Source organism: Takifugu flavidus, chromosome 5 (genome assembly GCF_003711565.1).
Source record: "Takifugu flavidus isolate HTHZ2018 chromosome 5, ASM371156v2, whole genome shotgun sequence".
Classification (NCBI taxonomy): Eukaryota; Metazoa; Chordata; class Actinopteri; order Tetraodontiformes; family Tetraodontidae; genus Takifugu; species Takifugu flavidus.
Window position 1 is genome coordinate 8388343 of NC_079524.1, and position 23113 is coordinate 8411455.

The 23113-nt window shown below is 44.0% G+C and overlaps 2 protein-coding genes across 4 annotated transcripts in view; one reads left to right on the top strand and one right to left on the bottom strand.

Moving 5' to 3' along the window:
• The first annotated feature begins 43 nt into the window (after positions 1 to 43).
• rab3c (RAB3C, member RAS oncogene family) lies at positions 44 to 8680 on the top strand. Of its 3 annotated transcripts, none has more exons than XM_057033592.1 (5): positions 44 to 191; positions 1412 to 1636; positions 3795 to 3913; positions 6319 to 6443; positions 6590 to 8680. In XM_057033592.1, exons 1-5 carry the CDS (start codon positions 174 to 176, stop codon positions 6778 to 6780), a joined length of 678 nt encoding a protein of 225 aa, XP_056889572.1. In that variant the 5' UTR covers positions 44 to 173; the 3' UTR covers positions 6781 to 8680. The 3 variants fall into 3 exon arrangements, with proteins under 3 accessions (XP_056889572.1, XP_056889573.1, XP_056889574.1); XM_057033593.1 differs by lacking the exon at positions 44 to 191 and adding an exon at positions 249 to 529; XM_057033594.1 differs by lacking the exon at positions 44 to 191 and adding an exon at positions 299 to 603.
• An 842-nt stretch (positions 8681 to 9522) lies between these two features.
• The window catches only part of pde4d (phosphodiesterase 4D, cAMP-specific), a 98347-nt gene continuing 84756 nt past the window's right edge, over positions 9523 to 23113 (bottom strand). Inside the window, 11 exon segments of the mRNA XM_057033583.1 lie at positions 9523 to 13140; positions 13143 to 13305; positions 13394 to 13576; positions 14048 to 14170; positions 14268 to 14422; positions 15168 to 15267; positions 15449 to 15613; positions 15700 to 15798; positions 15895 to 16070; positions 16511 to 16604; positions 21393 to 21505. Coding sequence (XP_056889563.1) covers positions 12806 to 13140; positions 13143 to 13305; positions 13394 to 13576; positions 14048 to 14170; positions 14268 to 14422; positions 15168 to 15267; positions 15449 to 15613; positions 15700 to 15798; positions 15895 to 16070; positions 16511 to 16604; positions 21393 to 21505 — 1706 coding nt within the window. The 3' untranslated portion in view covers positions 9523 to 12805.

The following is a 23113-nucleotide window of genomic DNA, read 5'->3' on the forward strand; positions in this document are numbered from 1 at the left end:
TTATTTGTTCAGCCGCTGCCGGCTGCGTGGGTGGGGGACGGCAGGAAAACCGGCGGAGAGTGACGCAAATCGAGTGGCCATTATATTTCTTGCTTTTTTTTTTTTAAAGGACAGATGATGCTACCCAGATAGTGCGTTGCTAGTACAGTGAATTTGAAACCAGACAACAGAAAATGGATTTGTATGGGAAGGTAAGCGCCAGGATCATTTTCAGTATTTGTATTGGTTTATGTTTATTCGGGTTTTTTTGATCTCGTTCAAGATGATGCTGAATAATGTAGTTAAAGGTCTACATTCGGAAAAACTACAACCCCCATCAAATCTAAATGTCCGCACGTGACGCGAGAGACGCCCGCGTCAAACGCACTCTGCTGCTCGTGCTCATCTCACGCGAGCCAGCCGCGTCAGCGCCGGAGCGCGTGCCACATCAGAAGCGGAGGGGACAGCTCCCGGGTGCTGAAACAGAATTCCTGCATTTGACACAAGAAACAGACACAAATAGAGCCGAGGCCTCAAACCCCAAGAACAGGTTTGTCCGCACGACGACAGCGACGCGCTCCGATAGTTTCTAATCCGGCTTCCTCGGGAGAATTTCACGAATAGGTAAAAATGACCTCCTGCCCAGTGCTGCTCGTCTAACATTAGCTGGCTCTTCTGCACCGCGTTAATTCATATAAGATCGACCGCTTTTATTGTAATGTGTGCATATGCCAGGGCCGGGCACGTAGATTAAAAGCAGCGTCCTTGGAAATGCTGTTTTCTATACACGGAAGCGGACGGAGAGCGATGCTGGATGTGCCACATCGAGGCACGGCATCCGTCTGTAGCTGGCTGCTCAAAACATTCACCTTGGAGCTAAGAGAACCATGTTCATATCGTCGTGGTGTGTTTTTTAAATAGAAATATACATCAGGGAAGATATCATTGGTACAAGAGCAGATTTAATGCGAAAACAGATGAGACGTGTGAAAAGGATTTTAAATTATGAAGGAAGAACATCATCTTTAAATAGTTCCTTGCAGAGCCCCAATTGTGGCTTGAGCAAATGTCCTTACATTGGGAAAAAAAAAACACAATTCGAATTGTGCCTACTGTCAGCCAGTCTATCCAATTACTTTCATTTGAATTAGCTGAAAACAAGCTCAGCCCCTTGGGAACGTTTCTTATTTAATGGCCATCAATACATTATCCTGCTGTGATGGTCATGCTGGTTTGCCTGACACAGCCTTCTGTCACCTCTGATCCGCGGCCTGTTCAGCGAGCTTGCACAGCGCACATGAACAACATGGAGCTACTGCTCTGGTCTACTTCCTGCTCTGTTTTATGTAACAGCTGGCAGTCATTCGGAAGCCCGAAGGGTCACATTAATTCTAGGTGAGTCTTTCAAGTCGTTCTCTTATTGTTCTCACAGATGGCTGCCACTCAGGATGTGAAAGGGAAGGGAGAGGGAGGTGACCAGAACTTCGACTACATGTTCAAGCTGCTGATCATCGGCAACAGCAGCGTGGGCAAAACGTCTTTCCTCTTCCGCTATGCAGACGATGCCTTCACTTCAGCCTTCGTCAGCACCGTGGGCATCGACTTCAAAGTGAAGACTGTGTACAAGAACGATAAGAGGATCAAACTGCAGATTTGGGTATGAAATATTAACTTGAGATCATGAAAAATTCAGACCCGAGTCCCCAAAAATGTCCGGCTCTGAAATAAATCTGAACCGGGAGGCCATTACTGAAGACAGTCCTTCTTCACAAGCATCTCATCTCACATATTTATCCTGGGAAGAGTTTGATTTAGTTTTCTTATTTGTTTTCTGAGAAAAAGCCACAGCTGCAGGTTCCAGGCAGACACATTTCCATTTGATTTGATGTTGGAATGCAGGTAGCGTCTGCCTGGAGTCAGTTTTCCCTTGTCCTCCAAGGTCTTCTGGAGGACTACCCCTGCTTTAAGGGGGAAGGGGCCCTTTCCAGAGGCCCAGCCCCTGCGTGTCTCTTGTTCTCCTGTCTCGTGTTCCAGCAGAGTGACTTCAGCCTGCCAGGGTAAAACAGACTTGTGCCCACATCTCTCTTATCTAACCAATACATTCCTGAGACTGACGGGATGATTCCCGATTCATGCACGCTGCGTGCAGACTTGTTTGTCCTGAAATTGCCGTTCAATTTAAGGACAAAACTGCACAGGTTTTGCATTAATTCCCCCCGTTTCACTATAGCTTTTTCTCCTGAGATTAAAGATTCAGTTATGTAGATAATAGAAGCCTTCAACAATGGCTTCCTTTGCTTTTACACTTTGTGATGTATGCACAGAGACAGATGGAAGTGCCAACATTACTAACAGGAGGCTGGTAAGTGTTAGTTTGGCACACTGGTAAGTGTTAGTTTGGCACACTGGGTTGAACACCGAAGCAACACCTCACTCACAACGTGTGGGAAACTGAAGAGCTGTCGCGGCTGCTTAATTAGGAGCTGATCGGAGCCGTAGAACCTGTCTGTCTTGTGGCAGCTGAGTGAGAGAGACAGCTTCCCCATCATCCTCTCTGTGTGCTGCTCTTAAGGCTGGGATTTATCTTGACCATCTTATTTGGGGGTGGCAATTAACCATATCCTATCCCATATATAATGGCACAAATAGAGATGAGGAGAGTGTCCGTGGGCTGCAGACTACAAGAGAGGCTTTTCCAACTTTTGTTTTTCAGGGGACGGGGAACAGAAAAACGAGGCTAAAGTACTAAGATGACCAATTAGCTGCTCACCTTTGAAAGTTCATGTAGATTTCCACTAAAAATGCAGCCGTTAGTTCTGCATATTGCATATGACTGACAGCGGGCCCGAGCTCCGTGTGTGTGAACGCCTGACAGAATGTGAGCGCTGTGTTTCTGCGGACTGAAGGTCAGATCTGTCCTCCGGCTATAACAAGCGCATTGATGTCGTCGGCAGAGGCCGTGTGGCGGCAGTGCTGCTCCGGCCTGCTGTTTCACAGGAGCCAAGTAGGACAGCCAGAACCTCTCCATCATGATTCACACCGGCCTGCAAACACATTTGTTGTGGGTGGAACAACAGTGCAGCAGGGACACAAATGGGATTATTGCTGTTTGACTTGCAACAAAACAACAGACGCAGGGGTCCGGGAACCATTTCTCTAAAGATATCATGAGGAAAAGGCTTAAACAAGCAGAAGTGCTGGCCATTCTTTTCCTTCCTAATGGATAAATGCTTTTTGTGCAGCAGCAGCATCTGTCTGAATTGGGATTCATTAGCATTTTTTTCATCCTGTAGCAAAAGCCGCAACGGTTGTTTGTTTCCAGGGCCATTTGTGGGCAAATGCTGCGCAACCCCTGCCCCCCTTGCTTTCCGAGCAGTTGCTTCGGACTCGTCATGGAAAGTCGGCCTAAATTTCACTGATCCTCCAGTGTTTAAAGGGCCGATTCTAAACAGACGATCTCTAAATACGCTGGCGCGTGCAGCACAGTTGGTGAGGAAGGTGAGGAAAGAATCAATCACCTCAGTCCATGAAATCAAGTCCTGAATTGGGCATGTCATCAGTGCAGACCAGTTAGCTTAACGATCGTTTCCACCCCGTGAACAGCGGTGCTCATTATCTTCTGTAGATGTAGCAAACTGAGCGGCTGCTCCATTAAGGCTAAAATAACCTCCTCATACTGTATGAAGACCAGAGATTGATGTCTCTTCATCTAACACGATGAAATATGCTGTGCGGGGTCCGATCAATGTTGCTGAGCATGACAGCGTGATTATAATCAGAAGACTTACAATAGCGCTCGATCCACATGCTTGTAGGACACAGCGGGCCAGGAGCGCTACAGGACCATCACCACTGCATACTACCGTGGAGCCATGGGCTTTATCCTGATGTATGACATCACCAACGAGGAGTCCTTTGGCGCCGTGCAGGATTGGTGAGTTAGGCGATGCGCATCTATTTTAGTGTATTTTTGAAATGATGTTATCTCATATCCTGTTCATGCTTCCTGTCTGTCTCAATAATGAGAAGGAGCGTTTTTGATATATTTGATTGCTTCCATGCTTCTCCCTCACAAATCGGATCTTCCACCCTGAGCAATTTATCAAGCCCGTATCTCTTTACGCATTTCTGCTTGTAGTGCGTGCCCATCTTTTGGTCCCAGCCTCATTTTGCAGCTCCAGGCAGTAGGTCCCAGAGCTTGTGAGTCACACAAAACAATGTCACCAAAGGCCCAAAAGTCTTCTATTTCCCACAATTCATTCATTCCAACCTCAGGTTTCTGGGTTAAGATTCCTGCTCCAAAAACTTGTAAAGTTATGCCATTTCCTTTTTAAATGTCCCTCTTCCTTGAGCAGAGATACTAATCTGCCGGTGGCAGTGTTGAATAAAAAGCACATGGCCATGATTTGCATATTGATGGTGCAGTTTGGGAGTTTGGGACAGTATTTGCTGAGTGTTTCTGGTGCAACAACACCACCCAGTTTCATAATGCCCGACTTTCTCGGATGCAATTATGTGATGATAACTCAATCATCAGTAGCAGCTTCGACGCTACAGTTGCCAACTTTGCACAAAACAAGATTCTCCCAAGAGGCGAGGTCAGAGGCAGACTCTCAGGTCGCACTTCCACGGCTGTGCGATGCTTGAATGGAGCGCCACAGTCCAGGCCGTCTGTGATGGGTATGATTATTAATTGAGCCAAGTGTGTCACTGGCAGCCTGGGCCCTGTTACATCAGAGCGCTGGCGTATCAGACGCTGCACAGACCTGTCAACCGTGTGCGAGGAGAGAGACTCTTTTCACTCCCCGCACAGGCACTGGATTTTTTTCTATTTATACTTTTGCCACAGGCTCTAACTCCACTTTCCCTTTCATTCGTGGAGGGTGACGAGGTTGTTGAAAAGTCAGGTTGCCCGGGAAACGACTCTTTCCTGGACTCTAAGCTTCTGACGTTCTGCTCATTTCCTGAAAGACAAAATTCACTATTGGTGTCAGAAATTGAGGGTTTTTCCCCTAATATTGTTTTCATCAAGGGGTTCCTCGTCATAGAATTGAATAGTCTTGAGGGAAAAAAAGAATTAGATGAATATTTTCATATATTAAGTGAAAGCTGCCAAGGTGTAGAGTTAAAATACTCTACATATAGATATCCAGAGTCAGCATTTGCTGTTTTTCTCACTTGTTCCTTCTCTCCTCCCCCTTTTTACTCTCTTTCTCCCTTAAACAACATCACCACAGAAGACACTTTCTAGAAAATGAAACATCTTTTTTCTTTTCAAGATACTGGACTTTCTGCATATAATTTATTATTTTATGTAGGAGGAAATTTTAATTTGCCTAACCACAACGACACCAAAACGACCCACTTATGTCCAGTATGTGGGCATTTGCGCCATCTGCTGTTTCTTCTTGGTATTGCAGCGAGTGCTATTTTCCTCGATAAAACACTTGTGATCCAAATCTGGAAGCAGATTCCTCCCAAAATTGAGTCATTTGTAGAACTTCATCTTCTAAATTTTCACAAAAAAATGTCAGTGACTCCTTTACCCAATAATCCTTGCAAACAGACAAGACGAAGCACTCAACACCGTTCCCACCTCAGCAGATTCAGTAACACTGAATGAAAAAAATCACTGAATAAATCTTTAATCATGGTTCAGACCTGATACCGATACCATCGACTCTCCCCACTGATACCTGATCCATTTTATCCGCCAGTAGCGGATAAATATCCTATATTATGTTTCGTCCCTACTCTGCATTTCCTGTAAATGAGTCCATCTAAACAGTAAGTATGAATTACTTACATATAGTACATAATACCATGATTAGAATACCCTCATGAAATTCATACAAGGTTCAAATGTGTGCACATGTAATATATTAACACAAAGATCATTGGGGCATATCTGGAAGCGAGTGTCAGTGTTCACCTCTAAGTTCTTCCGATCAGGGCAACTCTGTTTTTAGCTCTATAATAATAGTTCAATACAGTCCAATACCGATTTCCAATACCTTCTATAACCAGAAATTAGATCAAGCAGAGAAAGAAAGGGAAATTACAGAATAGATGGAAAATAACAGCATTTTGACTACTACTTGTGTGTATTTGTGTCATGAGGATCAGTCGACCCAGTTTTCCAGCTTTGCCACGAGTGATTCATGTAGGACATGATGCTGCGATGGGTGTGATGTAAGCGTTCATGACCCGTCCGCATGTCCTCCGCTCTGTCATCCCTCTTGCTCCTCTTCTTCCAAAACAAATGACACAATAAAAGGTCTGAAAAGTTTTAGACTGTCCATCTTTGGCAGCCTTTGATGGTTTGATGTTTCTGCGCAGGTCGACCCAGATCAAAACGTATTCGTGGGATAATGCTCAGGTAGTTCTGGCTGGGAACAAGTGCGACATGGATGAGGAGAGAGTGGTGTCAGTGGATAGCGGCAGGCTGCTGGCGGAACAGTTGGGTAAGTCGTGAGGACGTCACATCCTCCACAAGAGCAGAGAAACATTTTTGTTTCTGCAGCCATCCGTGGCTCAGGAGCCAAAATGGGGCAACGTTTGATGTGTAGCTTGCCGATGTTTCCATGTCTCACGTCACTGCTCTTTCCAGGTTTTGAATTCTTCGAGACCAGCGCCAAAGACAACATCAACGTGAAGCAGACCTTCGAACGCCTCGTCGACCTCATCTGCGACAAGATGTCCGAGAGCCTGGACGGCGATCCGGCCGTCACCACAGGAGCGCCTAGTGCCAAACTCACGGACAGCGCTCCGCCGCTCCAGCAGCCCGGGTGCAACTGTTAGTGACTGATGATGGCGAAGAGTGGCGGGAGGGCAGCGCTGCTCCTGCACGGCGGTACAGTGTACAGAGTTCTGCTCCTTCAGCATTATTACTCCTGCTCCTGCTGCTTTTGAGCTCCAGCTGAAACCCTCCTGAGTGGTAGACTCACTGTCGTGCTGTCTCTAAACTTTATCACATAATATCACAGGTGAATAAGAAAAAAAACAAAACAGATATAACCCCTGTAAAATACCACAGAATATTTAGAAAGACACCCTGTTCTCATCTTCTAGTTCTGCCGTGTGATGGATGAGGCTCGAAATAGTCCTCTGTCATAATGTACAGTTAATCTTTAAAATCCCCGCATAATTAAAGTGCTTTAATTAATGTTTCATTTAAAATAGAAATGATCTATTCTCCTTTTGTAGTTTTTCTCCTAAAGCTGCCAGATCGTGTGCACTGGTGTAACAGAGGATGTAGCAGCCATCACGCGTGTAACGACCGTGCTAAAGTGGTCGTGCACGAGTGCGCGTTTAACCTTTGACTCACAAAGGAGTGTAGTTTGTTCTTTGAAATAATAAAAAAACACAAACCTGATCATGAAAAGTGGCCTTTTTAGCATCCTTAAGACGGCCTCTGTACGCTCCCCTGTGAGCCCCATGTGTCATGTTGATGTTCTGCTGTTTGTAGATGTGTGAAGTATCTGAGGTGACCCTTTGTAAGTTTGATGCGATGAGCATGCTGCCAAAACATAAATCATGCGTACTTTTACATCGACGGACACATCTGGTAAGACTAATCCCACACGGAGCAAAAATCCCCCGTTCATTGATGGAAGCGCCGGTGAGACCCAGCAGAGCGCATGGTGTCAACCAGCTGATCATGCACTGAATAAACAGCCATATAAACTTTTACTAGACTCTTTTTCAGTCAGCATGCTGTGGGTCACTTTTGTGCGTTAAATTCAAATCCTTTGTCAAAGAAAATAAACCTCACCCGGTTAAAAAAGCGGACTTCGCCCCTCTTATCATAAAGTCCACACGTAATTTAAGTTGAAAAGAGAATCTACAGGAAAACGCAGAAAGCCTTTATGCTTTGCAGTTCATAAAAAAAGTGCCAAAACATTACCTTTGTTTTATCGTGTGTTGCATAATTAAAAACTCCAAAACATTTGCATGAAGTCAACCCTGACTTTTCTTAGTAGCTATATATGATAAGTGTGTGTGTACATACATACATACGTATACATACATATATATATATATATATATAAATGTCACTGTGTTACAGATTTAGAAGCATCGTCACAGCACTTGCTGTGAGATGCAATGGGCCAATAAGTGCAATATTGTATGAAAGAATGTAAATAGTCCCCCCATCCCCGAGTATGGCGACTCTCTGCAGTGTGTGATTGACAGAAAGGCTCCGAAACTGCTGTACAATCTCCAGAAGAAAAAAAAAAGCCATGGAAACGTGTGTGTGTGTGTATGTGTGAGGATGTGTGTGCCCCTGTCATGTTGAATTACATCATATAATGTATTGTTTGTGTAGACCTTTTTGTAAAAATGTATTCACATACTATTCGCTGTTCCTGCTGGGTGTCCATTGAGCTTTTGTCATGTCCAAATGAGGTGTTACTGTAAACACTAGGGGAATAACTTATTTTATGCCATTCTGCTGTAACTCCAAGACTAGAGCAGTGACACACATACGTAGAAGTGTGTGTTTCACATTTCACTTCTACAATACTCTTCATGAAAATACCTGTACTGATTTCCATTCAACATTAAATGAAAAGTGAAATGAATATGCCCTCATAGTCTTTCAGTATTTTACGTTATAGCCAAATAGATTTGTTTCTAAGTGCAAGCAAGGTAAAAAAAAATGTTTTGGAGATAAGAGGAAATAAACCAAGTTCAATCAGTTGGCGTGTGTGTTTGTTCCATCTTCACGCTGCAGAAAATATGGACGTGAAGGAGGAGCTTTACTCCCCCTAGCGTTAGAGGGCCGCACCTGCAGCTGTCAATGAATATTGGTATTCTATGAATTATTTTCAGTGACTCTAAATAAAAATGTCTGGTTTGTGTTGTTTTTTGATAACATATTTATATGTATCTTACATCTTGGATAATTGTCGTATAAAGCTGAATTCTGTGATTTAAAAAAAGACCTTTAAGATCTCCTGATACAGTCAGGAAGTCTATGCCTGCAGTTTTTATTTGAACCGTACCATCATAGTTCATAAAACGGGGTCAGCTACCTTCAGCCATCATCTTAGTTAAATAGGCCAAGACTGCTGTCTTATTGGCTCTCCTCTCCTCTCCTCTCCTCTCCTCTCCTCTCCTCTCCTCTCCTCTCCTCTCCTCTCCTCTCCTCTCCTCTCCTCTCCTCTCCTCTCCTCTCTCCTCTCCTCTCTCCTCTCCTCTCCTCTCCTCTCTCTCCTCTCCTCTCCTCTCCTCTCCTCTCCTCTCCTCTCCTCTCCTCCGCGTTATTTGCCACGATTGCTAGGATCAGGCTCTGGTTTTCTTACAAGCGGCTCGAGACATTGTTTATTGTAACAGACGATATATAAATAAAGTTTGTTAGAATTGAATTGTTACATTTGTGCTAACCAGCAGATGGCGACATTTAACAAGAACGAATATCTGAGTTAAATGAAATGTACCGTACACGATTGAAAAGTAAACGTTTTGTCAGGTTATAAATGCAGTCTATGTAGTTGATATTATCCCAAGAAACCATGGCAACAAGAAACAGGGAGTAAGCAGATTTAACCCATGCTTTTATTTCATCCATTGCATATAAAACGTTTTTTCATTGTTTTTGTGTTCATTTTTTTTACAGAAATGTGTATGATCTACAGTGCTATCCAATAAACTGCAGTTAACAGGAGAATCCTCAAAATAACATTTCAAATGTCTTGTGAAACTTCCAGACAAGTTGGCATTCTAAAGACTTAATCCCCTCCCAAAAAAATTGTCCCAGAGACCCCCCCCCCCCCCCCCCCCCCCCTTTTTTTTAAGTTACAGTTTCGTTAACACCATAAAAATAGGGGGGAGAAAAGAACACATAACAAGAAAAAAGATAACCCACTGCTTCCATTGGTCCAGGGCTGTTTAAGATCTACAGTATGTGTCAAACAAAGAATCCCATTTTGGGGTTGATGATGCACTCACTCAGCCCACCCAGCTCCCCCTGACGCTTTCTGTACACAAATATACACACACACTCTCCTCTTCCCAAGCAGGAAAAATGTCAGAGATTTTTGGATATTGCAAGTAACGTGAGTGAAAGTGTGGACCAAGCATTGATACGTGACACACCGTCAGTGTTTCAGCCGTAATTAATGCAGCAGTGGCTGAACATGCAGATGTATCTCAAAGCCTCTGTGCTTTGCAGGCTGTGGCTGAACAAACTACCGCTGCACTCCGTTCGGTTATAGCCGGGTGTCGAGATCTACTCCTCAATCCAGCCGGGTTTTCTGCCTTTTCCTTGGTCAAAGAGTTTTCTGCCTGGTAGGTCAGAACATCAGGCTGTATTGTGGGTTTAGAGGACCGGGCCTCAACACCCTCGTTAGAGTGCACCATCATCGAGGTGGTGTGTTCAGAGCAGCAAACAAATATGACTCTCCAACATCTGGGATGTGGACCACACATCACTCAGCGAGTAAATCCATGACCTGGAGTTGACTTGAGTCTCTGCGCTGTCACGTTTTTCCGGTGCAGCATTTCTTTGAAGATAGCAATTTTGGCTGTGATTGGCAAAAGGCAACGATTTTTTTCTTCTGAAATTTAATTTACAAAAGAGAGAGATCAAGACCAACTTGAGCCAAAAGATCCACTAATGCAGCAAAATAGAACTAGAAAATAAGAAAAAAAAGAGGCTAAAATAAATGACATGCATTGAATTTAAGGCACAGCCCAAGGCCCAAGGAACAGTTTTTTTAAAAAGAAAAAATAAATAAAATCTGCCCCCCCCTTCACCGAGCTAGTTCTCAGATAAGCAAAAATGTTGACGATCATCCTTCTTCTTTTTTACACTGAAGCTCATGTGTAATAAACATTCTCTCAACAAGAGGTACGTAATACAAACACACCATCACCAAAAGGGATGATAAGAACCAACCATTTACGACAAACGGCATTATGATAGTAGTAACATTAATAATTATATATTATATACAGCACAATAAATATATGTTTGTAAACAGCAATCAAACCAGGAGTTTTATTATAGGTAAGGGCATTGGGTGACCGTGAATAAAAATCATGACAAAACAATGTCTTGGCACAAAATAATAATAATAATAATAAAAAAAGATTAAATAAAAGATTTGGAAATGACGATGTGATTTTAAATACTCTTTAAAAAACCAATGTGCAGTATTTCAAGATTTTTTTTTTTATAGATTATGTACACAGACAGAAAATAAAATAGATTTGGGTATCATAACTGGCAAGCATGTTGTGTGGTGTATGCAACAGTTAAATATTTACTGTACCACTTTTTATATTGCAAAAAAAAGACTCAACAAATAGAAAAATATTCCAATAAATAACAGCTTCTGGTGTAAAAGGAGAGATGAGGAAGTAACTCTTGGCCAAAGAGTCAGACAGCAATGTTCAAGAGTGTGTGGGATGGTTTTTCTGTGTTGGTGAGGTTAAAAGGATCAAAACGATCAAAAGTGATGGTGTATAAATATATCAGTGCATTAGAATATCTAAGTGGATAGATTCTTTTCCGGTGACCGCGCAACAATGCTGATTGTCTTGTTGAAAACAAGCAGACAGCAACAGGGTGTGAAGTCGGTATGGCAAAACTAAAATGGTCATAATAAATCTATTAGCTTGGATAAAAAGGCTGAAAAGAAGCAATAATGCAGCTTTAGGATATTAAATAAAATAAAACAATGGCAATAAAAGCTTTCAGAGAGTTGGTATAAAATCATCCCAGTAGTTTTCGAACACTAATACAACTTCTGTATATTTCAGAGCGCGAATCAAGCTTCTAAAAAAAGGTGCTTTTGTTGTATCGACTACAAAGCATTGCATTGTCTCAGGGTGTGTTCAAAGAACTGCAGGCATCGATAATAAAATTCAAAGGCTTTCATCCACACCTCATTCTCAACGAGGGGAAAGCACAAAACCCCAGGTCGCAGCCTCCTTCCAAACGCACGTCCACGTGAATGAGTACGGGTCAATATCCACTTCAAACGCACAGGACTGACCAGATGTGACCGCAGTGGCATGAGAATAGTAGTATAAATGCTATCTGAGCAAGTGCAAACACCTTCGTAACACTGACACAATCTGCCCCGCGTATTAAAAAAAAAACAAAAAAAAACAACAATTCTAACAAGAGAAAGCCTAAGTTTGCAAAAGTAAATTCTAGAAAATATCTGAATCTTACATACAGTACAAAATTATAGAGGTCTAGGACAGCGTCATGGCTGCTTATATTTGAGCTTTATATCAGTCAAGTTTAAGGAAGACTTCCGCCAGTGGAAAAGCTCCCCGGTGTGCTGCGGCTTTCGCTTCCGAGCTGTCCCGTCAGCAGAACAGCACCATCAAACTCCTCCTAATTCGCGGCTGGGAGGAAATGAGCGAACGGTGAGGGCGATTCTGTTTCAGATCGATGAGAGTTTGCTCTGTAGATTACGGGCACTTGATAAAACACAGAAACACTGCTAGAATTTCAGGCAAGGCTGAGAGGATGAGGAGGGGGAGGAGAAGCGGCGTTGCACGTGATCGGGGCCGAGAGCTGCTTGCCACCGTCCTAGTTTAAGCCCCCGGAGGGGAGGGAGGACACACCACTTCAGTACAAATGGGAATGAGAGGAGTTTCTCCTGAGTGCAAAAAAACGTGAAGAAGTACCAGTGGACGTGTCTGAACGAAGCTGACAGGAGGAGTGGCCAAGGTAGAGAGCAGCACACGCTTCAGAACCAGGAACAGATATAAAAAACACAGACACACGCCACAAAACCCCAAAAATATTCTATAAATTATCATCTGTCATTACTAAGATCAGTTAGTCGCTGTCCAGACGCTGCTATGTCTGTGCGGTCTCCCCTTTGTCCTCTTCCTCTTCCTCATCCTCCTCTGCTACCTCTTCCTCCACCACGCACACTGGCAAACAGGAAACCTCCCCGTCCTCCTCCTCTTCATCTTCCCCCACCTGTTCGTCCAAAGGGATCTCCGTGGATTCGGAGTCTTGTGTGCAGAGAGTTTTGGAGTCAGTGCAACTGTTTTCCTCCTCATCCTCCTCCTCCTCCTCCTCCTCCTCGTCTTCCTCCGGCTGGCTGCCGCTGTCCTTCTCCGTGTCCGACTCGCCGTCCTCCTCCAGCGTAAGCTCAAACTGGAACTTGTCCCCTCCCGGGGGCGAGTGCCATCTTCAGGCTCATCCAAGGTGGGAGAAGGGCTCTGAGGGATGGTGCTCTGGTAAAACTCCCTGTTGTCTTCTAGTGTGTCCAGGATGACCTGGGCATCGGGGTGCACCAGGTCAGCCCACGTCTCCCACAGAGGGTGAACGATGTAATCTATGAAACCCACCTACAGGAGGAGAGGGGCAAAGGTCAGTGAGCACCTGTGTGCGCTGTATGACAGTCAGGTGCAGAGCATTTGTGTGGGTGTGTGTTACCTGGTTCTTCTCTACTGAGGCGTTGTGTTTGTCACACATAGGGCTGATCTCCATGCCCCTCTCTCTCTCTCTGTCTCCCTGGCTGAAGAACTCCTCCATTATGCGGTCCGTCCACTGCCGGTACAGCTGCAGGGGCTTAGTCGGGTTGCTCAGGTCTGCACAATGCACCATGTTCTGCAGAACCTGAATACAACCAACAAAAAAGTCAAGCCTGGCACTCACCTGTGTGTGTCTTCAAGCAAATCATCACACCGTTGCTGAGCAGGAGGTATTAAAGATGACTTCTTTTTAAAAGAGTGCTGAAATATTGTGTTCTTGAGTCTGAACTTTGACATAAAACATTCAAATCTTTAATTCAACAAAAGCACCATTATTTCTGACTTTGACAGAGAACTTGCAAAAACACACCTTCAGTGTTGTAAGCAACAACAGGAGACAGCCTACTCTCTTGCAATAGTGAACTTGTTTTCCTCACCAGAAAGACGAAGCTAAAAATGCCAAATCTTTAATTGGTGATTTTGATTTCCTTCATTGTCAAAGCTCAGACCTCCTCAGCTGTGTTAAAACTCCTTCAGTAGAACTGATAGGAGCCAATGGGGACACCATTTTCCCCTGCTTCTAGCAGGACGTATAGACGACCAGTCGGATTCTGACCTGTATCCTGTCAGAGTAGTTGTCCAGCAGCAACACTCCAGAGCTGGTCACCTTCTTAGTTTCCACCATTGTTTTCAGATCAGCCAGTAGGTTCATGTGCTTGGACATGTCAGTTGCTAAAACCTGGAAGCAACCAGAACAAAACATGAAACAATATAAAGCTCCAGTATACACTAGTGTCGCTCCACACTACGCAAACACAAAATATATGTATACTCACAATGTCGATGACCATCTTTCGCAGTAACTGTCTCTGTTTCTTTGTCAGATTTTGGAAGATGTCGCAGTTCTCCTCTTGCAGGAGCTTGAACCCGACCGCTAGATGGTGGTTCTCCAACACGGACGAGTCGTTGTACATCAACGCCAGCTCCGAGTCTGCGGACAGGTTGACAAGATTAGTTGGCCGCTAGGTTATTGACAGCACACGCGGGTCACACAGTCACGACCCTGAAGTAGCCCTTGCAAAAGTCAAAAATGAAACCTAATATGGCAGAAATGAGCTCCGCTTTCACGTCTCACGGCGCCATCAGCTTGTTTTCTGTGGCGAGGTTTCCCCGTGCGCTCTGTGTCATTTGAAGGACTCCGATCTGTATTTAGATTTTCCATTAAGAGGCATTAGTCTTGGCCACAGAGGAGCAGTGCAGCCACAGAGGAGAGAGAGGAGATCCTGTTCTGTGGCTGACAGAAGATCAGCATGGTGGTTTCAGACGAGGGTGACTCACCCCGGCTTGACTGCAGGGATTCCCTCGTTGGCTCAGGGAAACATTAACAGGTTTTCGCATTTAGTGGGCAAGTCTGTGCTTTCTGTCCTGTATAGGGTTTGTGATGCTCTTATGCAACCTCTACGACGCTGCTACAAAATGTTGACAATGCAGAAAAAAACCACCACATTCGAGCAGCTATTTTTTTTAATCCTTTTTTTATTCTCCTCCTTCTCTGGTAGAAAATAATGTGGGAAAAACTTTCACATTTCTTACATTTGTGCCCATAATGTACTGTATGTAGCGCTGCAGCGAGCGCATTCCCACCTGGTTGTCAACGTGTGAACGTGTGTCTGTGAACGTGTGTCTGTGATGAGTCACTGACGTAGATGCTAAAACAGAGTCATAATTAGACTCACTGGTGTTAATGAGGAACTGGTTCGAGACTCCAGGATGGTCCACGTCGTGAATTGCACTTGCAAAGATGGCAGAAAGGATCTCGAGGTCTGTGAACACAGCCTGGAAGAAAAGGGACGGGAATGGGGGGGGGAAGGGGGGGGGAGTCAAGTCGCGGGACAAAAATACCCTCAGAAGCAACAGCCATTGATTGGACTTTGAGCAGGAGTTTGATTGAAGCTGATTGTTGGAGTGTGTCAGTCAGTGTGTGTGTGTGTGTGTGTGTATATGTGTGTGTGTGTACCTCAAGGGCAGGGGTGGATAGTAGCACATGAGTTGACTGAGTGACGTCGGCGGCGTGGATGTTGTTATGGTAAGCCACGTCTCCATGATAATGGTCTTCTAAGGTCATCAGATACGTTATGAAAGTGTCGAGTGGAATTTTAAATGTTTTTAACAAGTCTCTTTCCTGGAAAGCAGAAAAAAAGAGTTTAACATCACAACTAATTCAGAGAGTCCTCTTTTCATTCAGGGATGAGGAAAAAGGGGCCCAACCTGGAATATTGTGTACATCATGACTGTTAGTGGACGATTCCCGGAGAACTCTGAGATTTTAAAAACATTAAGGCCCCATTTATTCACATGCTCCAGCTCCTTTAAAAGAAGAAAGAGAAACAAAATTGTGAAACTCCATGTCAGCTGTCAGACGGGTGCATTTATGTGTGCGGATTGAAATGAGGCAAGACAAACCTTCGCTAACTCATCCTCGGTCTCCGTCTTGACGCCGAAACGGGGGATGTTGGAGTTGGTGAGGCTGGAGGAGTGTTGAAGCTTTTTCACCCCGCTGATCTGAGACATGGGCTTGTTCTTCTTCTCCTTCTCCTTCTGTGTCTGGGGGCACGGCATCTCCACCTCATGCTGCTTGTCTGGGGTGAAGAAATGAAGCATATTTTAGCGAGTTGATGCCATTGATGGACTCAGGTTCTGAGAAAGCGGATAGAGGCTAACAACAAAGACAAGCAAGAATCATTATAGCATATATTACAATTAATACAGGGCGGCTACATGTCAGGTAATAAAAGGAGGCCAGGGTGCAGTTTTCAAAGTGAAGGAGTGAGTCTGTATAAACTACAACAAAAGATTGTTAATTTGTTATAATTGCAGCTTATTTTTCAGCTCAGATTGTAGTTGAGATCTATACTTTATATTGACTTGTTCAAATCCCCCATATCTGTTTTAAAATCACGCTGTGCCTACTTCTTTGTCGTAACACTTTTATTCAAAACTGCTATCGTTTGTAAGCTTCTGGTATCGCTTTTTAAAACTTGAGGCGTGACTCTTCCTTTCTCATCACTCAATCACTCACCAAGGAAGGTGCTGGAGATGAACTCAGACACCTGGTTCCCCGAGCGGCTCATCTCTGACAGGTGAGTCAGCTCCCTGTTCAGCATCCGCTTGAACTAAAAAGGAAAAAAATGAAATGCTCATTTATTTTTTTTAAATCACATCATGGGAGGCAAAGCTGAGGGTTTTTACTCAGGCATCAAGGAGGCCCTACCCAGAGATTTCTGATGCACATAATCAGTAACCCACTTTCACTCTCCCCGTTCAGGCTTAAATTTTTTCAGCTTTTCCTTTATCCCATTCGGTGTTCTCCCTCCTGTGCCTAATTGGAGTGGCAGGACCAAATATAGCATCTGAGTTGATTTGAAGAAGAAACTGACTGTTATGGCGGAGAACCCTTGAAGTCCGGTATTTGTCCGAGTTGACTGAAAAATAAGACCCTCGCCCTTAGACAGCAAAATAAAATAGATTAAAAAAAATAAAATCGGGACTTAATGTGATGCAAAGACTGAATTAGTGTCCCTTGATTGCAAATGCGCCGGAAAGTTTAACTGATTTATTATTTAAATCAGCAATGATTCCTTCAAACATACCATTCCAACACCGCAGAGTGCTTACTGTGCAGTCGTGCATTGACAGCCTACTGAATTACTCTCGTGGGCTTTCATCGGGTGACTTTTTAAAATAGAGGCAGAAGAGGAAAAAACCTTCATAACACCAGAAAAATATCATTAAAAACACAACAAATGGTGTAATAGACCAATAAATAGATTCCAAATAAGAAAAGGCTGGTAACAAGACATTTTTTTTTACTTGTAAGACAGTTTGTGTCATAAAAGATGATAAAATTAACAAGTATACCTCTAACATGTACACAACGTCTGCTCTATCCGTCTATCTTTTTTTTAACACCTTTTTAAACACCGCCAGCTTTTTAATCTCTTAAAAATTCCATGAAAACAGGCATCACTTCTCACCTTTATGTAACCCCAGGACACAGAAAGCAGATAATTTGCTTCAGGCATACTGACAAATCAACAAAACAGATCCCGAAGCAGAAAGGTTAACAGCCAGGCCCAGATGATGAAAGCACCAAGCATCCAAGGAACAAAAACACTCCCCGATTCTTTCCAGTCACAGACATCCACCTAAGAATGCTCAGTGTAAAGGTGACGTAGCGTCAGCGGCTGAAGCATCATGTTCCTGTCCCGTAAAAATCCACAGACGAGAGGAAGCAGAGACGCCAAATGGGGAGGAGGACAGAGGAACGCGGGCTCCCCAAAGATCCAAGGAGCGCATATCGTGACTGCACACGCTGTGAGACACACAGACGTGCGCGTGCGCTCATGCACTGACCCTCACTCGGACACAGAAACACACTGCTGATCTGGTGAATTATTGATGATGCTGCGGATGCTTGCTAGAAGTCAAAGCTCCGGGATGGCAAAAATGATTCTGTCATCAGCCTCCAAACAGGGCTGGCTGCCTGATTGCTTCTGTACGTGTGTGTATGTGTTTATGTGTGTGTGTGTGTGTGTGTGTGTGTGTGTCTGCATGGGCTCAAGCTCCCATGTGCTACACCCCTCCCGTGTCATACAGAAGCAGCAAATGAGGACCCAGATATGAAAGAAGTGTGAGCTCATCATCCCCTCTGATTGGCTGGGGCTGGGACACGGCTGATGTCACCTGCACTCTGATTGGCTGGCCCACAAATCAACGGAAATTCTTTCTCTTTCCTTTGATTCCTGTGGTGTTGGATAGTGCATATGTGCATTGTCTACATACAATTTGTGATGTTGTTTTTGTGCATGGATTTACGCGTACGTGTTTGTGCGCCATCCACCTGACCTTGTGCAGTGTTTTGCACAAACAGTGGTTACCTCATACCACACACCATGACACTGTAAAACTGAGGTCATCTTTCATATTCTATTCATGCCAGGTGAGTCACAGCAACATCACTGCTGAAATTTTATGGGAACCAATTAATCTTGCAAAAAGAATGAACGTCACAACAGAAGCGTCTGAAGTGGCCTCGGTATGACTGGAATCACGTTGTGTCCCTTTTGTTGAAAAGACGCACTGAAGCTCAGCAAGAAATTTAATGAGATGACGTCATTGCTGACAATCCTTGTGTAAAATAAACAACAAACACAAGTGTTGGAATCATACTCAGTTTTCGCACAATACTTTAGAGTGGGTCAAAATCAGGACAGAGTGCAGATTTCCCACCATCTCGTGCGTAAATGTGTTCTGGTATGACAAACAAGTTCCTGGAGCCCTTAGAAAACCACTCAGGTGAGCCGAACCTTGAAATCATTAATGTGACTGTAGGACGACGGCTGAGTGTTCAGGAGTGTAAGATTTCTTGGAAAACTGTTGTCATGTTGTGAATAAAAGGTGAAGGCAGCATTTTACTGTTCTGTTATGTTGGAATAGATGATGACCACAGTATGGAATTACATGTCAACAGATTTGGACAAATTTTAAATCTTGATAAAATTACTGTGTGTGATTATTCATAAACAAAGTCAAGCTAGTTTTGAAGAAAATGTCTGCATTTCAATTTACTTTCAACCTCAAACTGAAATCACAGAGAACTAAGCACTGATCTGTTATTCTGTTAGAAAGTGTTGGTTGTGAAGGATCCCAAATTACAGGGACTGGAGAGGGACCAGTTCTGTCCCTGCTTAGTTTACACCCCACCTATATAGACATCCCAGCACTGAGTAATTTACAGTTAATGCTGAGACAGATGAGCCAATGGCTGAGATTCAATTGGCAGCACACACACACACACACCACACACACACACACACACACACACACACACTCTCTCAAACATCCCACTCAGACCAATATAGTACACACACATATGATAACTTGGCCAAGAGGTGTGATAGAAACTATTGGGTAAAAATTGGAAAGTGTCACACTGAGCATTGCTGTGACTGGTGTCCAATTTGTTCTTCAAGAGAGTGACCAAAATAACAACTCACAGCTGTCGATAACACCAGGCACCAGCACATCTTTGAGTTTTCATATTATATATTTACTCCGGTGGGAGACTATCGCGCTCTCCACGGAGACACAATAATTATTGTTACTGCTTTCATTGAGTCCGCTCACATTCAGAAGCAGTCCTGACCAAATTTGGAAGCAACAACTTCTACGCAAATTGCTGATAATAACATCTTCCTCATTTATTTAGAATGACATCTAAAAATCCAGCATATTGTTTTGATTGCTCTTGAACCTGTAACAATAATCAGTTCTTATGAGCAGGTTGAAAACAGCCCAGTGTGAAAAACGGCCGATGCAGCCGTCTTTGTCAGTACACAACAAGTTAGACTCACAACAAAACTACACAAAATACTAAATACAACCCCCCGCAGAGGTGGATATGAGAAAATCCATATTGGCATGGGTTTCCAGTCGTAAGGTGACGTTATCTACTCTCTTGAAGAATTAGGTTACCCAAACAGGATCTTCGCATGAGCTTGAATGAAAATGATATTGTGCATAGCCAGGAAGTCGCAAGGTCAAGGAGTCAATGAATAAGAATTGATGATGGATGTCCTGAGCGACTAAACTGCGGATGCAACCGCGACAGAGACTGAACTCTGAAACCGTCGCGGTAAGCTTTCATTGCTGGAGAAACTGTGCTAGCATAAATAACCACAGAAGCTACCTGCATATAAATAAGCAGACCAGTGTAGGTGACATCACACTCAGAATACAGGTTAGAATATATTTTGCATGTCTGGCCTCTAACTGTCTATTATCTTACCAACCAGATGAGATAAGCTTTTCCAATTACCCCATAAAATAGATCTGCTAAGGTTCCTGCTGGTGTGGATCCTTTTATGTGAAACGCATGCAGTTACGTAGATCAAGTATGAGTTCAGTTAATAGTTTTTGAAACAAAGACAAGAGCCGGACACTAAGTAAACAAAAGGATGTATTTAAACCACTGCTATAGGGTGATTTCTGGGAAAATGACCCTGCCATTACTGTGTTAGTCCACAAGGGGGCGTACATTCAGGAAGACATTTTTGTCTCTATATTTGCTTTCCCTTTTCTTGATTTTCTTGTTTTTCTTTTCAGTGTTAATGGCCTGCAGGATGCAGACATAAAATAATGGCTATGTGTGGGAGACGGCTGCGTGTGTAGTTGTGCGTGTTGCCAGAGATGGGCTGGTTGGGCATGTGGCTGTTGCCATAACAACCAGAGATTACTGTGCCAGTGAGCAATAGTGACAGATTTGAAAAAAAAAATCTATTCACTTCTAAATGAGGTAGAGCGACCAGTCCTGTTCTGGGAACACCGGGAGAGAACATGTGTAATCTCTTTGTCTGTCCGTCCTTTCTGCCTCTCCCCTCGGTCCATCCCCCACCTCGTATGACGTCACGGGCTGTGACATCACCAGAGTTGATCAGCATTCAGCGCAGCACATCAGCCTCCTACCACACATGCACTGGAGGCAACTGAGCATGCTCACAGCATAAAGTCCAGCCTGCATGACGAGCTTGTCGCTAACACACATGGACAATACAGCAGTCGCCATCTGAGCTTAAGCTCTCTATGATTTACAGCCCTTTGTGATAATCAAGCCTGTCAGTAAATGCAGTAGAGCTCTTTAATATTTGGGGGAGAAAGAAATGAGGCCTTTCTATACACTTTATAATTAACTGTATTACTGGCATAGACAGGCAAAGAGTATTGTCCCAAGTTATCTGTTAAGGCCTGTTTATTCACAAAAACACACTGAGGTTGCTATGTAGAAGGTTCCTCATGTTTCTCCATGTAAGTGACACGCTGACATCTGTCTTACACCCAAAAGGTTCGGCCCTGCGGAATGGACACTTCACCTGAGTTGGTGTAAACTTTTTTGTTAGTCTTACCTTATTTGAGGCCATTTCGCTGACAGAGTGTCTCGTCTGTAGCGTCTCCAGCTGGTCCAGACACCAGTCCAGCTCCTCCAGCGTCTCGGTGGCCAGTTTCTGGTAAGCCTCCTCTGCGGGGGCAAGACAGGAGGGCATGGGTTCAGTAAGAGCCCGCTTCAGAGGGCTAGTGGACGGTCCAGGCAGGGGGTCTCCCACACCACATACAGTTAAGCTGGGATACCCCGTGTAGACACATGGGTGACTCTTCATGTTGGACAGGTAAGCCAGTTGTATGGGCCTTGGAGGAGGACCTTAATGTCCCACAGATGAGCTTTGCAAGGGCAGAAACCTCCAGTGAACTGCTCTTACTACAAGGGAAATCCAGTTCTTCCTTTATAGGATTTACTCTGATAAAAATCCAGTACAGTTTTAAGGGATGGATGGCAAACAGCCACACAGACTCAGTTCTGGTAGTCCAAATGAATGTTGACAGGGAAATAGAACAAAAACAGCGACGGCACAGGAGAGAAATCACACACACACGGACTTACATTCTGTTGCTTGTGCACAGTACACACGCGCACACGCACACAAACAGTCATTCTAGGTGTACAAGCTTGATGGTGTCATTCATAAAAGATGTGTAATTCCAGTCATGTAGCAGGATGAAGAGCAGTCTGCCCATGTCTGCCACAGTTAAATGGAGGGAAGACGTGGAATAGAAGATCCAGTGAGGAGGAGAGAGAACCGTCAAAAATCCATATCAATACTGTCCAGCATGGAACAAACCAGAGGCTTGTTCCCAGCGTCCTGACATGGTTAGCAACCCCAAGGATACATGCACAAAGGCAGACACACATATGCATGCATACACGCGCACCATATGAGAATCTAACCAAAACACATCATGATTTTCTCTCCTTGCCCTGTCTGTCTATAAAAACATCCATGGTTTCCAGGGAGCACGCGGTGTAATCCAGTGTGGTGTGTGTAGGATAGTGTTCTCTGTAGAGGCTGTGTATGTAGAGGGTAAGCTGCTGTTGCTTTGACGTCCCTGGTAGCCAAACGTGCCGCTCTCCCCAAGCTGTACCTAAAGCCGGAGAGGACTGCACCGTGGATTTGGAAGGGAGAAGAGCAAAATATGGACTGGATTTCAGAGAGGTGTGGGAGCAGAACTGACAACCCTCAGCACTGTGTGTGCACGCATGCTAATATGCATTTAGCATTAATAACACAAAGGTAAACACATACAGACCCCAAATACAGCCTTTTGTGGCGGAAAGAAGTCACCCTATCGGCAGCAATTATTATTGCTTAGACAATATAACCTTTAAGAACATCTAATTGATTGATATATATCCTAAAAATTAAAAAGATGCTTTGAATAATGCTTGCACAGTTTTAAATTCATGCGACTTATAGTTATATATAGTTTATCAGTCTCTGTGTGTTTGGGCACAATTCTGCTATTAAGTGGGAAAAGTGATCAACTCAAAAATCCCCTTGTTTCCCCCCCCCTCCCATTATTACTCCCCCTTTCCTACATTCATCGCTTCCTCCACTGATCCCAAACATCTATCCTCCTCCTGACTCTTTTGTCTAATTTCTGTCTGTCTGTCTGTCTGTCTGTCTGTCTGTCTGTCTGTCTGTCTGTCTGTCTGTCTGTCTGTCTGTCTGTCTGTCTGGACTTGCTACTCTGTTTGACAGCAGCTGCTCTGACGTCAATGACATTCTTCTCA

Coding starts and splice junctions, on each gene's coding strand:
- rab3c (XM_057033592.1), top strand. Junction 1,637..3,794: donor GGATCAAACTGCAGATTTGG/GTATGAAATATT, acceptor ACATGCTTGTAG/GACACAGCGGGCCAGGAGCG. Junction 3,914..6,318: donor TTTGGCGCCGTGCAGGATTG/GTGAGTTAGGCG, acceptor GTTTCTGCGCAG/GTCGACCCAGATCAAAACGT.